Here is a 22,070-nt window from a genome sequence, read left to right as displayed (position 1 = left end):
ATAAGGAAGAACAACTATGTATGGTACACACATGCACACTAGTTATGAACTTCTGTAGTTTATATTTCTGATAATAGATATTTTACAATAGACATTGTTGATTCCCATAGAATGTTCAGAGTTGAAAGAAACTTCAGTTTATTTTATTTGACTCTCTCATTTTCAAATTGAGGGCACTGAGAAACAGTTTTGCCAACAGCTCTTAGACTGCCTTACCTGAAGGTCTCTTTGGTCTTTTTTATTTTCCAAACTAGGGTTTTTCATAATAAACTCATTCAGAACCCTAAAAGGGCCAAAGAGAAAACAGAAACGGGAAATATCAGTCTAAAAGAAACTAATGCGATCTAATTTCTCACGATGAGTTAAGTGGCTTAATGGTCTTGATTTCCATTTTAAATATTTAATATATATACATATCCTATGACTCAACTGACATTCATAAACATACTCATGAAAAGACATTGTATAAAGATGCTCAAAGCAGTATTATTTGTAAGAGCCCCAAAGTGGAAGGAACCCAGATGTCCAGCAAGAGCAGAAAAGATAAATTGTGGAATGCAGCCAGGCGTGGTGGTGCATGCCTGTAGTTCCAGCTACTTGGTAGGCTAAGGCAGGAGAATTGCTTGAGGCCAAGGCTGCAGTGTGCTATGATCATGCTGTGAATAACCACTGCACTCTGGCCTGGGAAACCTGGCAAGATCCCATATCAAAGAAAAAACAAATTGCAGAATGTTCAAATACTAAACAACAATGAAAAATTACAGATATGTGAATTACATAAATGAATCTCATAAACATATGTTGAACAAAAGAAGCCGACACAAAATATTTATATATACTTATAGTTCAAAAACAAGGCAAAATCCATCTGTGGTGTTAGCATAGTGGTTACATTTGGGGAGATAAAAGAATAGTAATTGGGAGAGGTGTGGAGGGACACATGGTGTTTTATTTCTTAATTTGGGTTTGTAATGATATAGTGGTATGTCGACTTTTTACGAACTTTGCATTTGTAGAGTTGTGTACTAATTATTTGTGTATTTTTCTATGTGTGTTTTATATATAAACAGAAAAGTTTAAAAAATCTTAAATTGTAACACAGAAATGATTTCTTCCCATAACACATTAAAAATAGTTCATGAAGAAAAAAATTTCCATTTTCATTATTTGCTAAGAGTCTACTCAATATTCACTCTGACATGGTTTTTTAAAAGATAAATTATATGCACAATTACTTCCAAACTAATATGTAAAATGAAACTAAAGAGCAACCTTCATATCAATATCTATTTTTTAATTAGGTAATTTTAGAGGATCAGTACAATGGTTGGCAAAAAGGTAAACTGACAAATTTTAAAAGGAAATAAAGTTTCTAGTATAACTGAAAATGTTCAACTTTCAACTTTTTGTTTTAACATTCAGAATATGCACATGTTGAAAAGGAAGAAGATCCTTCATTCTGAAAGGAAGAAAAGGCATGTAAGGAAACAGTAAAATATTGGAGGGGAACAGCTACAGATCACAACAAATGAACTTAAGTTTTTGATGAAATTAGCCAGCAGGGTTATTTGGTGATGATTCCAACACCTGTACATACATTCCCTCTCTGAACCTTATGACAACTCCTGTGTAGCTGGGACTACAGGCACGTGTGGCTACGCCTGGCTAATTTTTAAATTTTTTGTAGAGACACGGTCTCCCTATGTTGCCTAAGCTGGTCTCAAACTCTGGGCTCAAGCAGTCCTCTTGCTTCAGCATCCTAAAGTGCTGGGATTGCAGGCATGAGCCACGGCATGTGGCTTCTTTCTTTTCATGATCAAATATCCTCAAAGAAGAATCAACACTTACTTTCCCACACTAAGCATTTGCTGTTAACACATCTGTGCTTCTACCTCTCCAAACCCTCTCTCCAAAATCATCAGATAACTGGTGATTAGACAATTAGGATGCCTGTCCAGATTGTCAACAAACATAGCCTTTTATTATTCCTCACCTTCCTTAACCTCTCTGTAGGTGTTAACCATGCCCTCTTAACCTCTCTTTGGTTCTGGACAATCAAATGCCTGGTTTTCTTCTTTTTGATACTTCCCTTTCTATCTCCTTTGCTGGCCCCTTCTCCTTCTTTATCCTGTTCTTTCAATCCCATCAATAGTTGAAACCATCCCCACACTTCCCACTTGAAATAGAATTCCTAGTCTAGCCTCTTTCCCCTCTGATCTAGCCTACTACTACTAACATGCCAGTCATGTCTCTCCTCAAAAACCTGCAACCGCTCCCACTCCCTTTCAAGACCACATTCTTTAAAATAAAATTCAAGATCCTGCCCCATCTAGCTCCCATCTCCCTTTTCATTCAGCCTTATTTTCCACTATACCACTGCCTGTGCCCTGCTCTATTACCAAATCAGACAAGGTACTTTGCCCCAGAATACCCTTCCCCTTCCTGTTTCACAAAGGCTTTCTGTGCCCACCAACTCTATTCACTTACCAAGTATTTACTGGGGACCTATTAGGAATCAAGAATAATGGCAAGCAAGAAAGAGAGACTGTCTATGACATCCCAGTACTTGCAGTCATGGGTGACTAACATTTATCAAATAATCATATAAATCACTAAGATAAATCAGGAAACTTCAAGACACAAAGAGAAAAATTTTCCCAGGCTGTTTAGGTTTGGGGCCCAGCTCAAGTGTCCCTCCTCTGTGAAGTTCCCCTTCAGCCATGCTACATCACCCCCTCCCCTTTCCATTCCATACTCTCCACCACCACGGAAACAGCTACTGTTGTAACAGTTTTATGTTAGTGTAGTTACATTTTGTATATGTATAAACATAGACTGTTTCCTCCTCTCACCCTGCCTCCCACTTTTTTTTTTTCTTAAACAGGCCTTATACATCTAGTTTTGCATCTCAAGAACACTATGAGAAGGTAGAGAGATCACTGTCACCTAAAATATCTATTACTAATACTTGGCAACTAGGACAATTAACATTATCCTTTTATTTGAAATAATATTTTTAAGTGAAATTGCTTACCCAAGTATAAGAAACTGCCCTGGAGCTGGAAGACTCAGTTGTATAGAGTCTTTCAGAAGTATCAACAGTGACGCCCAGCTATCCACTAAGTTGGGCACTGGAATTCTGCAAGATAATATAGTTTATACAAAAGCCACAATAAACTATGGTTTTCTACTAGTTTGTGGAACATTCTCAAATTTTTATAGACAATGATAGAACAAAATTCCTAAAAACTTCACATTTTTACTAACGTTAATTAGTAAACCAACACAGTTGAAATATCAATGCAATTTCTTTCTTTTTTTTTAAATAGAGATGGAATTTCACCATGTTGCCCAGGCTGGTCTCAAACTTCTGGGATCAAGCGATCCACCTGCTTTGGCCTCCCAAAGTGTTGGGATTACGGGCATGAGCCACTGCATCTGGCCCCAGTGCAATTTCTTTTTTTTTTTTTTGTCTTTTTTTTTGAGATGGAGTCTCACTCTGTTGCCCAGGCTGGAGCACAGTAGCGCGATCTCGGCTCACCGCAGCCTCCACCTCCCCGGTTCAAGCAATTCTCTCCTGCCTCAGCCTCCTGAGTAGCTGGGACTACAGGCGTGCGCTGCCATGCCCAGCTAATTTTTGTATTTTTAGTAGAGACAGGGTTTCACCATGTTGGCCAGTATGGTCTTGATCTCCTGACTTTGTGATCCGCCCGCCTCCGCCTCCCAAAGTGCTGAGATTACAGGCAAGAGTCACCACCCCTAGCCTGCAATTTCTTAATCTAGAAATTTTTCTTTTGAAATCCCATTTATCACATGGGATCTCAAAAGTAAAATACAACTGCAGTAATTCTCAGTTTAACTACTGATACCACAGTCATGTACTCCCTAGCCTGGTCTCTCCATTTACCTCTTAGTTCTTTTTCCTTCACCTTGTATGTCTCTACCTCATATTATGGAGGGCGGTCAACTGAACATTAGTCTTTAACCTGTAAAAATAATGAAGACTATCTTTGTTTCAGTCTGACCTTAACCTTAACACCTCTCTGTATATAAGTTCAGATTTTAGGCAGTGCTTGCTCTAGGTCACAACCAGTTTAAATACACTCAATAGCCTGACCTTATAATGCTAGTCATAGATCACAAATGGAGGCTGAGTTTGGTGAATAAAATGGAATTATCTTATAAAGGAGGATGAAGAGTCAGGTTCTTGAGTAAGAAGTTATAAAAACTCAAATCATAACTTCTGTTCACAGGTCAGTTAAACGCAAAATGGAATATGATAGTAAGAAGATATTTCATGTAATCATTCCTAACATTAAAAAAGCAGAATGAATTACTGTATGTTCACCTATACCAAAATAATGGATTCAGTGGCAATATGCATAGTTTCGAGAGTAGGTTCAACTTTTCATTTATGTTTAAATGATTTTATCACAATTCAGTGTTTTACTATCTAGGAATCTTCAATATCCTTAGGTCTTTAGGTTTGTGGGATATACATGGCTGGGTCGTTAAGACACTCATTACTTATATTAATATATCCATAAATAATGTTTCTCTGTTTCTAGCAACATAGTAAGGACAGATCAATATCAGTAATCTTACCTTTGAATATAAGCATAGAAAAACTGAAGCATGCAGACTTCCAAAGAAAGATGTTTCTATAAATAAAAGAAATCAATTTTATAGTGAAGAAGAATACTGCCTTTGCTTTTTCATTGTTGCAACTACTCTGTATCTTACTGCCAATTTTTAATTAAAAAAATTGAAAGAACAAAATCATCAATTTTTCATTAATGAGCCATGCAGTTCTCTTCCACTCAGTAGGAAAAATTCAGAACACAAGAGCTATTTTAAAAGTTGAAAACAGATGGAAGGAATGGAAAGACTGTCAATTTTTCCTTCCATATATCAGAAGTTGATAGTCCACCACTCACTTTTAAATGATTCATGTACTCTATAAGTATCAACACTATTTTAGGTAGCTTATGCTTGGTGCTATCAGAATGAGGTTGAGATTTTTAATGAAATGTGTATTTGAGTCTTATTACACATATCTGTTCAATTAGTGTAGTTCAAATTTGTGATCAATATTCCTAAGAGCTTTAAATATAGCCACTAAATTAAAGATAGTGTTGAGTGTAATATATAATACAAATAAAACACCTGCCCTTGGAAATTAACAAGAGGCCAGAGAATGATATTGATGACCACTGACGTTTATCAATTTGTGCTTTTTTAGTCCCAACTATTTCCTTGAAGGTTTCCTGTCCAAAAATCAAGTGTCTAATAGATTCAGAACTTAATAAGGGGACACAGGTTGGTGGGGCAGGACGGTGTGGATTGGCTCTAATTTGTTTTCATATCCCTCATGTGTTGCTCAATGTCTGGCACAAATAGGTACTCAAAATACAAACTAAAAATCCTATGACAAATGCCCCAGTTTTTATTAAAAACTTAATAAGGACACTGACTATTCACACACATCTTACTCCCTTTGGAAACACAAGATAAAAGGAAAACACAACTCAACATTTTCAGATATATATAATTCTTTAAAGGATGTGATTAGGTCTATTTTGGCTTGGCTCAAAGTCTAATGTTTGTAGTTGGTAAATACTTTCTGAGAAAATATGACCTCTTGGTATTGCTTGAACAAAGAGCAGAAAAAGTAGAAAAGTCGGTAATATTCCTAATTTGTAGACTTTTATTTTTGCCTAGAAACACAGCAATGTGTGTGCAGAGACTATGTCATTCATAGTGTAGCACTTGCATAGCACAGTATTGATATGACATTGACTAGAACTAAGGTTATAGCAAAATTTGGGGAGTTCACAGAATTAAGAGATTCATTCAGAAAAGAAAGCAATAAAGAAGCTATGAAAAATGGCAACAACTGAGAGAAGCAAATCTTGAGCTCTGGCTTATGTTCTTTAAGTGACCAGAAAAATCTCTCCTGAGAATTTAGTCACATGGTCCCTGACTACCTTTGAGGTACATATGAAGATATGAGCAGTTAACTGCTCTTCACTGGCTACCGAATAATCAGAATAGCAAGTCACTACAAATATTGATAATTGTTTTGATTGAAGCAGTGTGAGGGCCACATGCAGTCATCTCTGCAATCTGTACTATATTGAAAGGACATTATTGTACAAAAAAAAAATCTTACCAGCATAATTTCTGAAACAGAATTGTAAACACATGTGAAGAAGAGTTTTTTCTTACCTTGTCCTTGGCTATGGCTGGTGGCTGCTTTAAAACTTCTTTTACAGTCTGGATAACAGTTTCTGCTCTCATGACACTGATTGAACGAACCAATTCCACTAATAAAAGCTGTTCTTCACTGGCTGCAGGAATGACCTAGGTAATAAATCATTGTATGTATGTATGTATATATATATAAGTCTTTTAGGGGAAGTTACAGAAGAGAGTATTTTATGATCTCTTCTTTTTTTATATTTTTAAAATAGAGATGAGGTCTTGCTATTTTGCCCAGCCTGGTCTCAAACTCCTGTGCTCAAAATGATCCTCCTGCCTTAGCCCCCCAAAGTGCTAGGATTACAGGCATGAGCCACTGCACCCAGCCCTGGCCTCTATTTAATATAAAGACCTCTTCAAGTCCCTTGACTACTTTAGGCAAATTTTACTTATATATATATTTTATATATATATATAATATATATATACTTTTAAATATATATATTATATATATAAAAGTAAAATTGGCAAATATATATATATACAAAATATATATATATTTTTTGAGATGGGGTCTTGCTCTGTCTCCAAGGCTGGAGTGCAGTGGCTCAATTACAGTTTACTGCAGCCTCAACCTCATAGGTTTAAGTGATCCTCTTGCTTCAGCCTCCTGAGTAGCTGAGACCACAGGCATGCCACTATGCCCAGATAATTTTTTAATTTTTTTGTGGAGACAGGGTCTCCCTATGTTGCCCAGGCTCAAAATTTATTTTTTTTCATCAATAAAGGTACATCACCTCAAAAAATAAAACAGAACAATAAGCTTTATAAGAAAAAATAGTATTGTCCTATATTCCTTCCCATGCCCCAAAGCAACCATGCTCAACTCTTTACGTTCTTTTCCATTACGTCTAAATAACATATACTACTATTTTTCCTATTTCCTGATTTTATTTTCAATTTTAGACATTATCTATTCATTACTTATTTTGGAAGACAAAGATGCAGCTCTCTTACACTTTTCTACCTATCCTCTCAACATTGTTATATCATATTTTTATTTAAATCCATATCCAATGTTCACATGATTATTTTTGGTTGCACTGTGCATTGTACTAGCATTGCATTTGTTTTATGGTACAACTTTTTGTTTTTCCTAGAGCTAATAAACTGCTTTATTTGCTTCATTTTCTCTGTACCTATTAAAAATTCATCCCTAAATACTTCAACTGTAAATCTCTAATTACATATTCAAATACTTCAGGTAATTAATTTGTATCTTTTCCTCCCTCTCTTCTCTTTTTTCCTTGAGACATTTCTGTTAGATGTCTTTTTATTCTACCCTGGGTTGATACTCTCTAGGTTTGCTACACAGTGTCATCTTGATATCTCTCCTGTTACCATTATCCCAGAGACTCCCCTTGCTTTCTCTTTTGTGTTGCAGCCCGTTTCTTGGATCCCCTGTCTTCTTCATTCTTGGTTTATTCCTCCTCTGGTGGAGTTACATCTTCCAGTAGCCGAGAAAAAGTGAACTCATGGCAATTTTCCTTGTTGTTGTTGTTGTTGTTGTTGTTGAGACATTGCATAGCTGAAAATGTTTGAGTGACAGTTTGGCTGGAGATAGAATTATGGGTTGAAACTAACTTCCCATCAAAATTCCCAGTGTTGCTGTTAACAAATCTCATCTTTATTCTTTGGAATGTGACCAGTATTCTTTCTTTAGAAGCTTTTAGGATCTCTTCTTTATCTCCAGTGTTTTGAAATTACATGCTAATCTTTGTGCAGATCTCTTTTCACAGTGGTAGGCACAATCTGGAAACGTATTTACTTCATTCCTGAGGACTTTTATTGTATTATTTCTTTGTATTTTTCTCCCCTTGTTTTTAAATTCTGCAGAAAGATACTGGGTCTCTAGTATCACTCCTCTAATATTCTTATCTCTTTTCTCGTATTTTCCATATCTTTAAATTTGTATTCCATTTCTGATATTTATCCACTTTCTGTTCCAACCCTCCTAAAAATATTGCTTTCTGTTGCAGAATTTTTAATATCCATGAAAAATTTTAATTTTGGGAATGGTCTTTCCTTATGATCTCCCTTTCTACTTCATGGTCTCACCCACTTAAGGACATTACTATTATTTACATTTTCTTCTGTTATCTGCACTGTTTGACTTTTTAAAATCTAGTTGTTTCAGTCTGTCTATCACATTAGAGACTTTATGTGACTGGTAATCCTTGGCTATTTCTATTTAAATATGAGGAATAATATTATAGCTAATATTTACACAGTGATTATTAAGTGCTAGGCATTGCTCTATGTGAATTACGTATTATCAGCTGTAATATACCTCATAATTCTCCTGCCTCAGCCTCCTGAGTAGATAGGTCTACAGGCACATGCCACCACACTTCACTATTTTTATTTTTTGTAGAGACAGGGTCTCATGAGGTCTTGAATTCTTGGCCTCAAGCAATCCTCCCGCCTTGGTCTCCCAAAGTGCTGAGATTATAGCTATGAGCCACTGTGCCTGGCTTCAACATGCCATGTTAAATCAAATGTTCTTTACTGCTTTTAAGTAGTCCAGGATTTAAATTTTCAATGTGAGTGATATCTACTACTGAATCTTCACATGCAAAATAATGTAATATGGTGTGAATGTTTATTTTGATTACTTTAAAAATGTAATGTAAAATCAGCACAAAATCAGGAATTGTTAGGTGGAAAAAATCATATATTTTATATAAACGTAAGTTATATAATAGCCTTACTATTCTAATGTGCCATGATTTATTTTCAATATAGAGCATTTCTCTTGAGCTTTGAAACTCAGAAAGCAACAAAATTCACATATATAACTCAGCTAAGACCAACAGCAAAGTGAGACTTCATCTCTACCAAAAAAAGTAGAAAAAAAAAATTTGTGAATTATATTTAGAAACAAGAACTCTTTGAACTATCACATCATAGTAAACTATAGTCAAGATGAAAACTTTTCTCCATATCCTTGCTTTGTACCCTAAATGACTAGCACTTAAAAAATATACTGTACCATATTACCATTTCTATTTAGTTTTAATATCATACTAATTTCTTTTTTCACATAATATCTTTTATATTTGACCTCAAATTTTATTTTATTTTTATCTTTATTTATTTATTTTTTGAGGAAGAGTCTTGCTCTGTTGCCCAGGCTGGAGTGCAGTGGCATGATCTTGGCTCACCACAACCGCTGCCTCCCAGGTTCAAGCGATTCTCTTGCCTCAGCCTCCCGAGTACCTGGGACTACAGGCGTGTGCCACCATGCCTGGCTAATTTTTGTATTTTTAGTAGAGACGGGGTTTCACTATGTTGGCCAGGCTGGTCTGGATCTCCTGACCTCATGATCCGCCCTCCTCGGCCTCCCAAAGTGCTGAGATTACAGGTGTGAGACACCGTGCCTAGCCTTGACCTCAAATTTTAATCAATACTTAAAGAAATTAAGGCAACAATTTATCTAAAGCTGTCGACAGACTTTTGCTTTACACTCCAATCTACCCCGGCCCCACTGCAATATATGGAGAAGTGGAAATTAGCATGTACTCACCAAATGCAAAAACAAAAAGTGCCAAATGTCTAAATACATACCTTGGTCCTGGTGGTTGTTTTATTCTGTCTTCTTTCATTCCACACAAATGCAATGGCAGCCATAAAGTGAACACCATGATTCATTGAAATGGGGCCCAACAATTCAAGAATCTGTTGTCTCAAGTTCTAAAACAATTTGAAGCAAATGAAAGTGAAACTTTTAAAAAATGAAAAAACATTTACAACTAGACTGCATTTTTGGTTTCTTTGAAATAATATAGTACTTATAGGTTTTACTATCTAAATAACACTAGAGGAAACTTTAATAACGTTAAGAGCTACAACATGACTATAATTCTAAGAGAAAAACAAATCCTATAAAATGACGGCTACCAATCAGCCAAATAAAAGTCTATTCACTGTGAAAAGATACTAGAAAAACACAACGCATATAAAATTCAACTTAGTAAGTTTGATATAGAGTCCTTTTAAAAAAGGTGAGGGATTCTATAATTATAAAACACCTTCTGTTTTATTTAAGTAAAACGAAACATAAAAAGTATAGTTTAATCCAAGCATCAAAACTTAGATCAAATGTTCTAATGGTTCCCACCCTTACCCTTTTCCCACTTCCTTATGTGTTCCCTTGGATCCCAGATCCAGGTGGTCTGGTCTAGGAGCAAAATTAGGTTATTGAAGGATGTCAATTTGACAGCTTGACATGGCACAGCATTTGGAAAATATCAGAGTGCAAGGAAGAAAAAAAATTTAAAAATCAATAAGTAATCCCATCATCCTGAGATAATTACTGATAAAATGCAAACTTTCTTTATTCCTTTTTCTGCAGATAACATTTTTTACATAATTGAAAATATGGTATTTGTTCAATTATGTAACATCCCTGTTTCACTGAGCTTTTGAGCCCTTCTCCATCCAATAAGAATTCTTCAAAACCATGAATATTAGTGGCTATGTAATGAAACATTGAAAGGATAATTTAAACATTCCCTAATTAATTGTTTAGGATCTCTGTTTTTTCTGCCATTAAATAATACTATAATGAACACTTTGTATATACATCTTTGTATAATTTCAATTACCTTAGAATTCATTCCCAAAGTAGATTACTAGGTCAAAGACTATGAAACCTTTAAAGCTCTCTGTACATATTGCTAAATTGTTTTCTAGGAGGGCTTTGCATATTAAAATGTCAATTTAAAATGCCCTAAAAAAAAGGAATAAAGTTATAACATGTATGAATGAACCTTAAAAATATGTCACGTGAAAGAAGCTAGACACAAAAGACCAAATATTGTTATCATTCCATTTATATGAACTTTTTCAGAAAAAGCAAATCAATATATGGAGAGAATAGATTAGTAGTTGATTGGGATTAGGGATGGGAACAGGGAGTGATTGCAAATGGCCATGAGGAATCTGTGGTAAAGAACATATTCAAAAATTGGACTGGGGTGATAGTTCACAACTCTGTAAATTTACTAAAAAAATTACTGAATTGTATACTTAAAAATGGGCAAATTCTATGATATGTCAGCCATAGCCCAGGAAAACTGTTAAAAATTATTTGATAATTAGCGGAGTCCTGTAAATACTACACAAATTATTCACATATTCTGAATATAATCTTTGGGAAGGTCCTCAAACAGACTCTTGAGCTCTACAGATTAAATATGAATTGTCTAACCTTTGTAGCTCCAAGATTAATAGTGGTAACAGATGCGGATGCGGCAATAGTCATCTTTTCTGAAGAATCAGCTTGATGCAGTATGCTCCAAAGCAGTGTCACAGAGGACATGATCATATGAAGGATTGAGAGGATTCCACTGCGTGCTTCAAACAAGTGTTTCTGGTCTACACTGACCAAAAGCTATTAACAGTTGGGGGAAAAGAAACATATTACTTACTGAGATTTACAAATGGAAATTTATTAGACCTCACAGTCTTTCAAAAGAAGTCAAATATTTGTGCAGTCTTACTTGGTGATACTGTGTAGTTGGATCCAACAAACAGTAATGGATAATGACTGTAATCCCTTCCAAAAGAGTAAGAATCATATCTGGTGGAATAATTGATGCCATCCACAGAGGCCTGAAATAAAATGCATTCATTTAAACACAAGTTTTATGATAGTATAGTTCATATTTTATCACTAGTAAATACAATGTGTCAGGTACACAGAAGATGTGCAATAAATACTAGATTAACAAATGGCTAAAAGAATAAATCGGGGCTTTTATTTCCTAATCTATAAAATAAGTGAGTTGGACTAAATGTACTAGAGTTCCTTTTGGCTAAAGAATTCTATACAAAATAAACAAACGATGGCTAGTGACTCTCTAGCCACTGAGGAATGGCAGGCATATTAATATTAAACAACACAGGCAGTTTTCTTATTATTTTACATGTAGAAACCAAGGTTATTCTGAAGAAAAATGAAATAGTCTACTGGAACTAATTTTTCAGACTTCATTTTGATCATAGAGACTCAGATCGAATTTTGTCACTAAACCATGAAAATCCAAAACAAGAAATAAAATTGGATGGAAAAGATTTGTAAATTTAAATTATTTTCAGTCTGAAATTGATTTGCACTTAGATAAAACAGACAAAACCTGGGAAACCCTTTTCTAAGCTTCCTATTAGTTTTGCCAGCTCAGGCAAGAAGAGAAGAACATTGAAATTAATTTTAGCCCTTGGTAGAAAATAAGCCTGTTTAAATATTCCTTCCCTTTTCCATTCTAGATTCTTTTATTGATACTCTTCCTCAAGTCAAATTTTCTTTTTTGTGGAAAGTAATACACTATTTGTAACCTACCAAAAACCATTACTTTATTTACTCAAGTTGTGACCAACTTTCCAGACATTAAGCAGTCATATATGTGAAAAATGTCAGTACCAATAAAGTTAAAAATCACCTCTTACCTACTATCAGATAATCCTGTTTCGTATTTGTACTGCTGAATTAGATTATCTAAATTTCTGCACAGTTGTAGTGTCACAGAAACAACCACTCTCTGTAGAACTTTTCCCATGTAAGGCAGAGTAGATGTGATTAAACCAATCCATTGTGGGTGCATCTTACATGCACAGTGCTGATGCAAAGCTCGTATCACTGCACAGAGGAACATGCCTTGACACGTGATTGGCTGAGCATGCAAATACTGAAGAGAAGTCATGGGTTGATGGGGACTGATGTGTTCTAAGTCAGATACAACAAAATCAAAACCTGTTTCATTCTCTTCAGGAATAGTCATTACTCTGTGTTCTAGAACAATCAGCCTCTGAAGCACCTTAAGAAGTTGTGACTGCAACGTGCTGCCATTGTCAAATTCATCCTCTGAGAAATTAATAAGGCTGTCCTCTGAGAAACCTTCTTCCACAGCAACCAGGTTCTTACCTGCCATTTTTTCACTATGCCATTTCTGAGCACTAAAGATAGATGACAGCAAACAATGAAGAATCACTTTCTGAACTTTGCACTTAGATAACATATCAGAAATAAAACTAGGGAAACCCTTCGCTGAGCTTTCTATTACTTTTGCCAGCTCAGTGAAGAGTAGTGTCAGAATTTCTATGCTCATCATTTGCATGTTTCGATTGCCTATTAAATCTTGTGCAGTAACCTTGACATGAGTTGGGTAATGGCTACGCATGTAATATAAGCAGAGAGAAATAAGAATTTCTATGTACATAGAACTCCGGAAGTTATGATTTGAGTCCACTGGAATGTGACTATAAAAATCTTTGCCCATAACAGAAATCCGGTGTCTGGCCAATAGATTCTGAAGGAGAGACAACTGAGGAGTATATGCGTTATTTACACTAGTAGTTGAAATGGCATTTACAAAAGCTATAGGGTTAGTTTTCAAGATGGCTTTGATGGCAGAGAAAGCATACAAAGTCCTGGATGAATCATACAACTGGAGATACAGGAGCACATGTTGATAGAGAGGATGAATGTTGAAACTGGGAGATTTTCGAGATCCTGGAGAACCCATGTCACTCTCAATTTCAGAAATGTCTCCCTCTCCACAGCTATACCAGTTCTCTAAATCCAGACCATCACTGAAGAATACACTGGTTTGTTTGAGTTTTTCATTTGAAGATTTTTTCTTGTCATCATCCTTTTTTCTGGCAAGTTTTACTTTAGGTTTTGCTCCTGGTTGTTTACCTGACTCCTTAACTATTGTTTCCTTCTCCGAAACTTTTTCTGATAATTTTTCTTTGAAGCTGAATTGAATACTACTGTGACTCCTTTGTCTAGATTTGGTTTCTATGGAAGCAACAGAAGAGTCATGAAGAGTGTGTGTGGTTCCTGAAATACAAGGTGAGGAGCTATTCCTGGAGATTCCATTTGCCACACACTCATGGCCTCCTTCTGCAGACACAGACAGAAACTGAGAACTTTCATTACTCAGCAAAGGATTCTGACTCTGTTGAATGGAGTCATCTTCAATTTTAATCGTCTCTTCATCTGGATCTATATCACTGCACTTTGGGGGCATAGCTTCAATTTCTAATTGAGATGTAACTGATGCAGATTCCACTTCGAGGCCACTTACAACTTTACATATCAGGTCAAACACTACCTGCTGAACATCATCATCTGGGGAGCTTTCCTTGGGCATTTGAGAATCCTCTTGGGCATTCACGGATTCAGGATCAACTTCGTAACTCAAGTTGTCCCCAGCAGAGGACTGTGAACATCCCGAGTCAGAACTCTGAAGTATTTCTATCTGTTGGTCTGGAAGATCAAAATCAGACACAACCATTGGAATTGTCTCACTGCTGGTACTTAGGAGGGAAAGTCTGTCACTTAATGGATTCACAGTGAGACTAAAGTTCTCTATTTCATCCATGGTAAGTGGCTTTTCACCATTTCCTTTTGATGTGATGAGTTGTACTTGGCTCACTGATATATGAGAAAAACAGTAAAAGAAGAAAAATACAAAATGCATTAAAATAATTGAAATGTAGAAATGTAGACTGATCAAAATTTTTAATCATTAGTGTCATCATCTACTTATATTTTCCTAAAATTACATTTTATTTTATTGCAGGTGAAAGTTTTGTTTTTTCCTCCTTAATACCTCACTTTAGTTACGCTGTTTCTAAGCTCTCTAAAGACTTTAAAATTAGCAGCAAACCACAAATATATAATTCATTTCTGTATTTTTTAGGGGGCATACAATAATGACGGTCTTCTTTTAGAAAAGGTGGAAGGCTTAGTGACATACAAAGTAGTACATACCAAATGCTAGCAAATTTAGGGAAAGAATCATGATACCATTGATGAGGTCTGGCACTGATCTCAGAGGGGAGGTGAGAATTCAGCAGACAGTTAGATAAAGCATTAACACAAAGACATTCTGGCAATAAGCAGGGTAATGCAAATTCTTACAAGATTCAGAAGAAGGAATAGAAAAGCCAGAGAGAGGAACCAAGACTCTGTAGAAACACACTAGAGATGAAGTAGGAATATGACAGTTTGGTTTCAGCTTCATCACTTACTAGCCATGAGACTCTGAGAAAGCCATAGCCTTCTAGGCATCAGCAACCTGCTCAGTAAAATGATCTTTTCATTACCACCACAGGGTTTGTCAAGAGACAAATGACATATGTGAGAGTCTTTGTCCCTTAAATAAAATAAATTAATCTAAGGGGACAATACCACTGTATAGAAGGCATCACTCAACTATAAAGTATGGACTTTGTAGTAATATAGTAATAGTGAATATTTAGGCATGTCACAAACATGACTACATCTGATGGTCATAATAAAACCTTGAAAGTTGGGCATTATTCTTCTCTTAAAAGATGAGGAAAATGACTCATGAAATACAAAATGTGCATTACAGATTTACTATAAATTCCCAACGAAGTATCTACAGAGCCTGTAGGACCAGAATTGCTAACTAAGCTCTAAAGATATTTCCATCAAAATTGAAGAATGTCTCTAATCAGAGCTGTGCCTGATTCCTGCCCTGAAAGAGTCAACTGAGAGACCCACATCCTCTAAGATGGTCATTGACAAAGTACATTCTGACATGGTCCACACAGCATTGCTAGTGCATGAGGAGGGGAGAAAATAAGCCCATGGAGAAAATCTCACATGCAGTTCTTTCAACAATTACTGTTGTATTCATGTATCACTTGATTTTAATAATTCTAAATAAAGCTGTCTACTTCTATGTGTTATTCACCATTGCTGCAGGCAAAATTTTGCATGAAATGCTTGTCACTCTCCTCTCCTGGATAACAGGGAGACTTATTCCAATAACGTTCTGCTTGTACACGCTGTACTGAAACCCTCTGAGTTTTTGGATGAAGCAGGAGCAATAGCAATGGTTCCAAAACTCGTGCAATATCATGTCTTTGTAGGACTTGGTTCAGCCAGGCTTGTCCCACAGAGCTAGTAGAACCATCGAGACTGTTAAGGCTATCTAACATGATGAACAGTGACCTAAAATAAACACAAATAATTAAAATAAAGAACCAAACATCTACCTTGTCACACTCTTTTATAAAATTAATAAATTCTGTTTCTTATTTTGAATTAACTATTTTGAAGTAGTCATACTTCAGGATAAATTTTGATCATAGTATTTTAATAATCTTAATCCCAATAGTCTCGGTGGGTATAAGAAAGGAAAAAAACCTTTTGCCCTTTTAAAAATATACTCATGCTTTGAAATTTCACAGGCATACATTACTAAGATTAATACTGAAGAACTGAAAAAAAATATGATTAGTCTTGTTTTAGCAACATTTTCCTGTTCATATTATCAAGCACTGAGCCTTCGGCAAGTCGGCATTACTCCATGTTGGTCCATGTTCCTCTGCTCACACTCTCCTTGTGAGCCAAAGCTCTGTGCTTAATTCAAGGAAAGATCTGTGAAAGGTATGAAAGTGTGGTTTGGAATCAGAAAAACCCAAGATTCAAATCTTTTGTGTGGTGTTGGGCAAGTAACAACTTTTCCTGACCTCTATTCCCTCACTTGTAAAATTAGGAAAGATGGTTGTCAAATAAGAGATGATTATTTATAAAGTAAAGGTTCAATATATTCAGTACATTGTAGGGGTTCAATATATGGTTCAGTATCAGATGACTTAAAAATGCTAATGCTGGTTGAAAAGCACCAGCTGAAATAACATTCAGTAGAGGACACATCTGATCCTGAGCTGACCTTGAACATAGATTCATGGCTACCAGTATGAGACCAACTGGTGAGACTACCTTATGACAATATATGAATCCACCTAAAAATGGCAGCTCCTTGGAATTTAATGCAGATCTGATATTTGAAGTCACCTACGTAGTCCAGACAAAAACCAAAACCACTCTCAGGCAGCTACAAGTTCTCTGGATTCATGGAAAGAATCTGTTAGTGTTTTCAGCTATAGATTTTAATAAATCTAGTTTAGGCAGAAGATTGAAAATAATTGCTTGAGAAACACATAATCTACTATCTATATGCAGTTTCACTAAATGTGAATATAGTCTCAAGAGAGCTGTATCCATTGCTCTATCACTAACATTATCAGGAACGTGATGAATAGTTGTCCAAGGAAGGGAAGTGGAGCCGCGTACTCCAAAACCAGAAAGTAAAAACCTGGTGGATGAGTAAAAATGCCATGCATTTTAATACAGCTTATGGTTTTCAAAATAATAAATTCTCTTTATAAAATTTGTAAATTGCTATCTCCTACACTTGCCAATCTAGACTCAAGGGAAGAGGCAACATTAAGATATCTGATTGTAAAATCTTAATATAAAATGTAACTGACCTGTCAAAAGAACGTACAAAAGATGAAGATTTATTTATATGGAGATCTCTCGTTAGATGCCAAAGAACTGCAAACTTGGCATGTGCTTCCATCCTTATTTTCTGAGGAGAAACATGGGAGCTTAAATTATGTTCTTCTCTCTTGAAGATACTATGATTTTAGTAAAATCAGAGTACTATTTAGGAGTACTGTATTACGTTCAACGTCCACAATATTCAAACACACATTGCAATAAACTTTATTTATATTCTTTATGGAAGTAGAAACACAGAAAATATGTAAATATATACAGAAATATTGAACTTAAAAGGATCATCTCATCCTGTCTCATAAATAATTATTCCTGAGTTCAGACTTTAAGTAATTAGTTTACTATATTATTGTATAACAGGAGAAAAAAGTTACTAATGTACATATATCTGGAGTCCAGAAAGCACTTCCTCCTTCATTTTAATATAAACATTTAGTTATCAAAGTTGATTTCATTGCACTATATATTTTTTGTCCCAGAAATGATACATTAATCCCAAATGAGTTTTTCATCACTTATAAAGCTGGTTTGACTCAAAAATTTAAATACTTAAAAATAATTTTTACAATAAAAATATTAAACTACTTTTGACATTATTTGGAAAAAGATTAATAATGGGTAAAACAATGTAAAAATAAATTATTTAGAAAGGCAAGCACATTTGGTATTAGATAATAAACATGTATAAATCAAGTAGAAATTGTCACACTATCAGAATTTTTAAAGTCTTTCTTTAGCATTTATGGATCCTTCAAGCAAAAGCCCCAAGAAACCAGACGGCAACTTTCTAAATGCTTGTGATAGGTGGGAGGCATGCTTGTTTCTTCTATGAGCTTAATACAGGCTTTTCTTATGAAGCCTGCATTTGTATCAACCACCAGAAATGTAAAAATTAAGTAGTAAAATATATTTTAATTTTTTTTCATAGATGTGTATCTTTATTTAGAACTTGGGAGTATTTCTTTAAAAATGAAATGCTACCCAAGTGAAAACAGGCATATATTTGTCCTAGATTTATATTTAATGTAAAACTTAAATTGTTAGAATACAGTGCTTACCTATTATTTTTGAATAATTTTGAAAAAATACGTTATAGCAGAAATAGAATTTTAACATTTTTCTTGGAATAAACTTTTCATTCCTTTTATTTACTCCTTCATATACTACTTTCTCCTCTACCAAATGTTTCATTTATTTAACACAATTCCTTTTTTGAATATGACCCACTCAAACTCAGTAGCATTTTGAGTTTTTTAAAAATAGGACAATCTACTTCTAAAAACTCTTCAATAAAATCTTCAATTTATATTACAGAGCAGCACAGGAAGACCACAAATGTCATTAAATAACCCTGATGAGGTTAGTCAAAATGATTACTCCAGCTTCTTCTCAGGCTAATTCTCAGCCACCTTTAACTGAATTATATATCACACTTCATATAAATTAGGATACAAAATTCTTATTTTGGATATGCAGTATAATAATGCAAATAATATAATCTCACATATTAGCATTCTATGGCTTATAAATATACTTTATACATTATTTCATTTCATATATATTAGTTAATAAATCCGTAAGTTCCATAACTGAGGCCTCTGGTTCCTCTTTAAATGACTCAGGAACTGAGACCACCAATACTAAACATCAGTTCCCATAACTGTGTCTTGAACAAAGAAATAAACCCAGCATTTTATTTTTGTTTTAATTTTTCGTATTACTGATGCTTTTGTAAAGAACTTTCCTCTAGAAATAATTGAATACATTTATTTTAAAGATATTAAGATCACTGTGAACAAAGCTATTTTCTCTTACTCCGATGTTAATTGCAATAATTTCCCTAAAGTTTTCTTACTTTTCAGTATATGTGTGTGTGTGTGTGTGTGTGTGTATGTGGTGGAGGGGGCGGTGTGCACAAGGTAAGAAGAGGATTTACCTTATCTTTATGGGTTAACTGCTGACTTATAACATCCTCACAGATGCTAGAAGAAGGAACTAAGTTATGTAATTGATAAAATAGTTCCACACTCTTCTGGTGATGCTGAGGTGTCCCATCTCCCAACTGGTCCCACAATGTTAAAGCTACATGCTATAAAAAAGATGTAAAAGTGACAGTCACAATACCATACATGAAAATTTAACAAATATTTCCTATTAGGTACAAATGAATGCCTGCTCTCTGTCAGACCTGAAAGGCTTTTAATATTCTATTCCATGGGGATGAGGTTACTAAGGCAGTCTTCCATGTACCTACTTTCTGATCACCCAAGCCCTTGGAACCTTTTATGATAGTCCTTTAATGATATTTGTTTTCAGACATCAGGCGTTGTCTGAACATGGTGGCTCATGGCTGTAATCCCAGCATCTTGGGAGGCCGAGGCAGGCAGATCACCTGAGGTCAGGAGTTTGAGACCAGCCTGGCCAACGTGGTGAAACCTTGTCTCTACTAAAAATACAAAAAGTTAGCCAGGCATGGTAGCATGCACCTGTAATCCCAGCTACTCGGGAGGCTGAGACACGAGAATTGCTTGAACCCGAAAAGCGCAAGTTGCAGTGAGCAGAGATTGCGCGACAGAACGAGACTCCATCTCGAAAAAAAAAAAAATCAGACTTGTAAATGTTTTCTGCAGGGCCCAGATAAGACCCCATTTCATTATTTAGTGGTGTTTAGTAAAGTGATGCTAGAATAAACTATCCTTAATAAGATACAAATCCCACATTGAATGCAATTTAATATTTATGGTTGTATATTGCAGAGTGAAAAATAATTCATAGTTGGAATATTCAAACTACTTAAAACCTATGCAATAGATAATAGGTATTTCAGAGCTACATATGTTAACATAGCACTTGATCTGTAACAGCATTAATAATAATGCAATGAGTAATAATAATGCAATAATCTTCAGGATTCACTACCACAATATTATAGAATCCAACTCTAATCTAGCAGGAGGAAATATCTGAAGGGGCACAATGACTTGAAATCAGATTTTTAAACCTTTTTTTAATGTACAGTCTACCTGCTTAAGATGTATACAATCCAAATCTACTTGATGTTCGATATAGAGAATAATATTTATACCAGTGTGGTAGAAATCAAAGACTGAGTTTTCTGAATTTTTTTCTGAGTGACTTTATACGCCACAGATGATAATGAGACAATACGAAGAGTCAGAAAAAGTTTTCATGAGAGTTTTGGAGTGCTGAGGTTTTACTGTATGAAAAGCGAAAGTGTTGCTCACGCCTGTAATCTCAGCACTTTGGGAGGCTGAGGCGGGCAGATTACTGAGGTCGGGAGTTTGAGACCAGCCTGGCCAACATGGTGAAACCCTGTCTCTACTAAAAATACAAAAATTAGCTGGGCGTGGTGGCACACGCCTGTAATCCCAGCTACTCGGGAGGCTGAGGCAGGAGAATTGCTTGAGACCAGGAGGCAGAAGTTGCAGTGAGCCGAGATCATGCCACTGTACTCCAGCCTGTCCGACAGCAAGACCGTCTCAAAAAAAAAAGAAAAGCAAAAGTGTTACAACCACTTAATCTGAAAATAAGTTCTACTGCTTTCCTCTTTCCAGCTGAAATTATTTCCTACATGGCTTCAGTGCCCTAATACTTCTCTTTCTTTATCCTAATATTCCTACTCCTTTATCCTTATCTTTCTCCCCTGCTCACAAAAGTGAGAATAAGATGGGGAGAGCAGTATGTATATCAGCTGTGGCATCATTTTCTACATGGTATGGCATATTGAGGTGTTTAAATGAAGCTTTATTAACATTTAAAAAATAATTCTTAAAGCAAACTAGGTCAAGTATCATACATGGCTGTAATCATCATAGTCATGTATGCATTTCTTAGAATTTACCTTGAAAAATTCAGTCTTCTCAGCTATGTACCTCAGATTGCCCTGAGTGAGGGGAGGTCTAATAACCACAGCTACTCTTCCCTGGTTTGGACTTAAGGGTTGTGCAGGCTCTACACTGTTGATGTTTTCCCCAGTGACCATGGCCACAGACTGTGTCAGTCCCACCAGGTCCATAACCAGTGAAATAGCAACACTCTGAACACTGAAATCACTTGCTTGGCTGCAAGCATTCATCAGAGTCTGGAGCCACTGGGGAGGCTGCACATGCTCACAGTCTGAAACAAAAGATGGTAGCAATCAGAGTTCATTATACTAAACATTTCACACACACTCTAAGTTAATTTCAAAAAACAAAGCCACTAAATACTTTTAAGGCCTTGATCTGTTAACAAAACCATGGTTTCTCACCTAGTCTAGAGCTTTAATAAAGTAGCAACAAGAATTTCTTATACTTTTTTCAATATATATTTTTCTTATGCCAAGTCATACAATCTATTTTGCTGTCCCGAAAAACAGTATATTGATCAATAAGCATTATGTAGTATTCACTGCACTTTGTGTGTATATATAAAAATCAAAATAAAGGTAAATACATATGTT

The 22,070-nt window shown here is 35.4% G+C and overlaps 1 protein-coding gene across 32 annotated transcripts in view; it reads right to left on the bottom strand.

Annotated features, from left to right (window-relative positions):
• The window catches only part of DOP1A (DOP1 leucine zipper like protein A), a 101,157-nt gene that overhangs the window by 16,670 nt on the left and 62,417 nt on the right, over positions 1-22,070 (bottom strand). For 28 of the 32 annotated variants that reach the window (XR_001718560.3, XR_001718561.3, XR_010158089.1 and 25 more), the window contains 12 exons: positions 21,471-21,745; positions 19,545-19,697; positions 17,578-17,678; positions 15,993-16,252; positions 12,712-14,701; positions 11,766-11,877; positions 11,474-11,656; positions 9,829-9,954; positions 6,229-6,363; positions 4,606-4,661; positions 3,035-3,139; positions 217-283 (listed from right to left, as the gene is read on the bottom strand). Coding sequence is in view for 26 of the 32 variants with exons in the window: in XM_016955918.4 (XP_016811407.2) it covers positions 217-283; positions 3,035-3,139; positions 4,606-4,661; positions 6,229-6,363; positions 9,829-9,954; positions 11,474-11,656; positions 11,766-11,877; positions 12,712-14,701; positions 15,993-16,252; positions 17,578-17,678; positions 19,545-19,697; positions 21,471-21,745 (3,563 nt within the window). In the remaining 6 variants the exon portion in view is untranslated. The remainder of the gene's footprint in view (positions 1-216; positions 284-3,034; positions 3,140-4,605; positions 4,662-6,228; positions 6,364-9,828; positions 9,955-11,473; positions 11,657-11,765; positions 11,878-12,711; positions 14,702-15,992; positions 16,253-17,577; positions 17,679-19,544; positions 19,698-21,470; positions 21,746-22,070) is intronic. The other 4 variants (XM_016955923.3, XM_054686093.1, XM_054686094.1 and 1 more) reach the window with 1 other exon arrangement.

This window comes from Pan troglodytes, chromosome 5, assembly GCF_028858775.2.
Source record: "Pan troglodytes isolate AG18354 chromosome 5, NHGRI_mPanTro3-v2.0_pri, whole genome shotgun sequence".
NCBI classification, from domain to species: Eukaryota; Metazoa; Chordata; class Mammalia; order Primates; family Hominidae; genus Pan; species Pan troglodytes.
The sequence above is the reverse complement of the archived record's forward strand: the minus strand, read 5'-3'. Positions and strand labels throughout refer to the sequence as shown.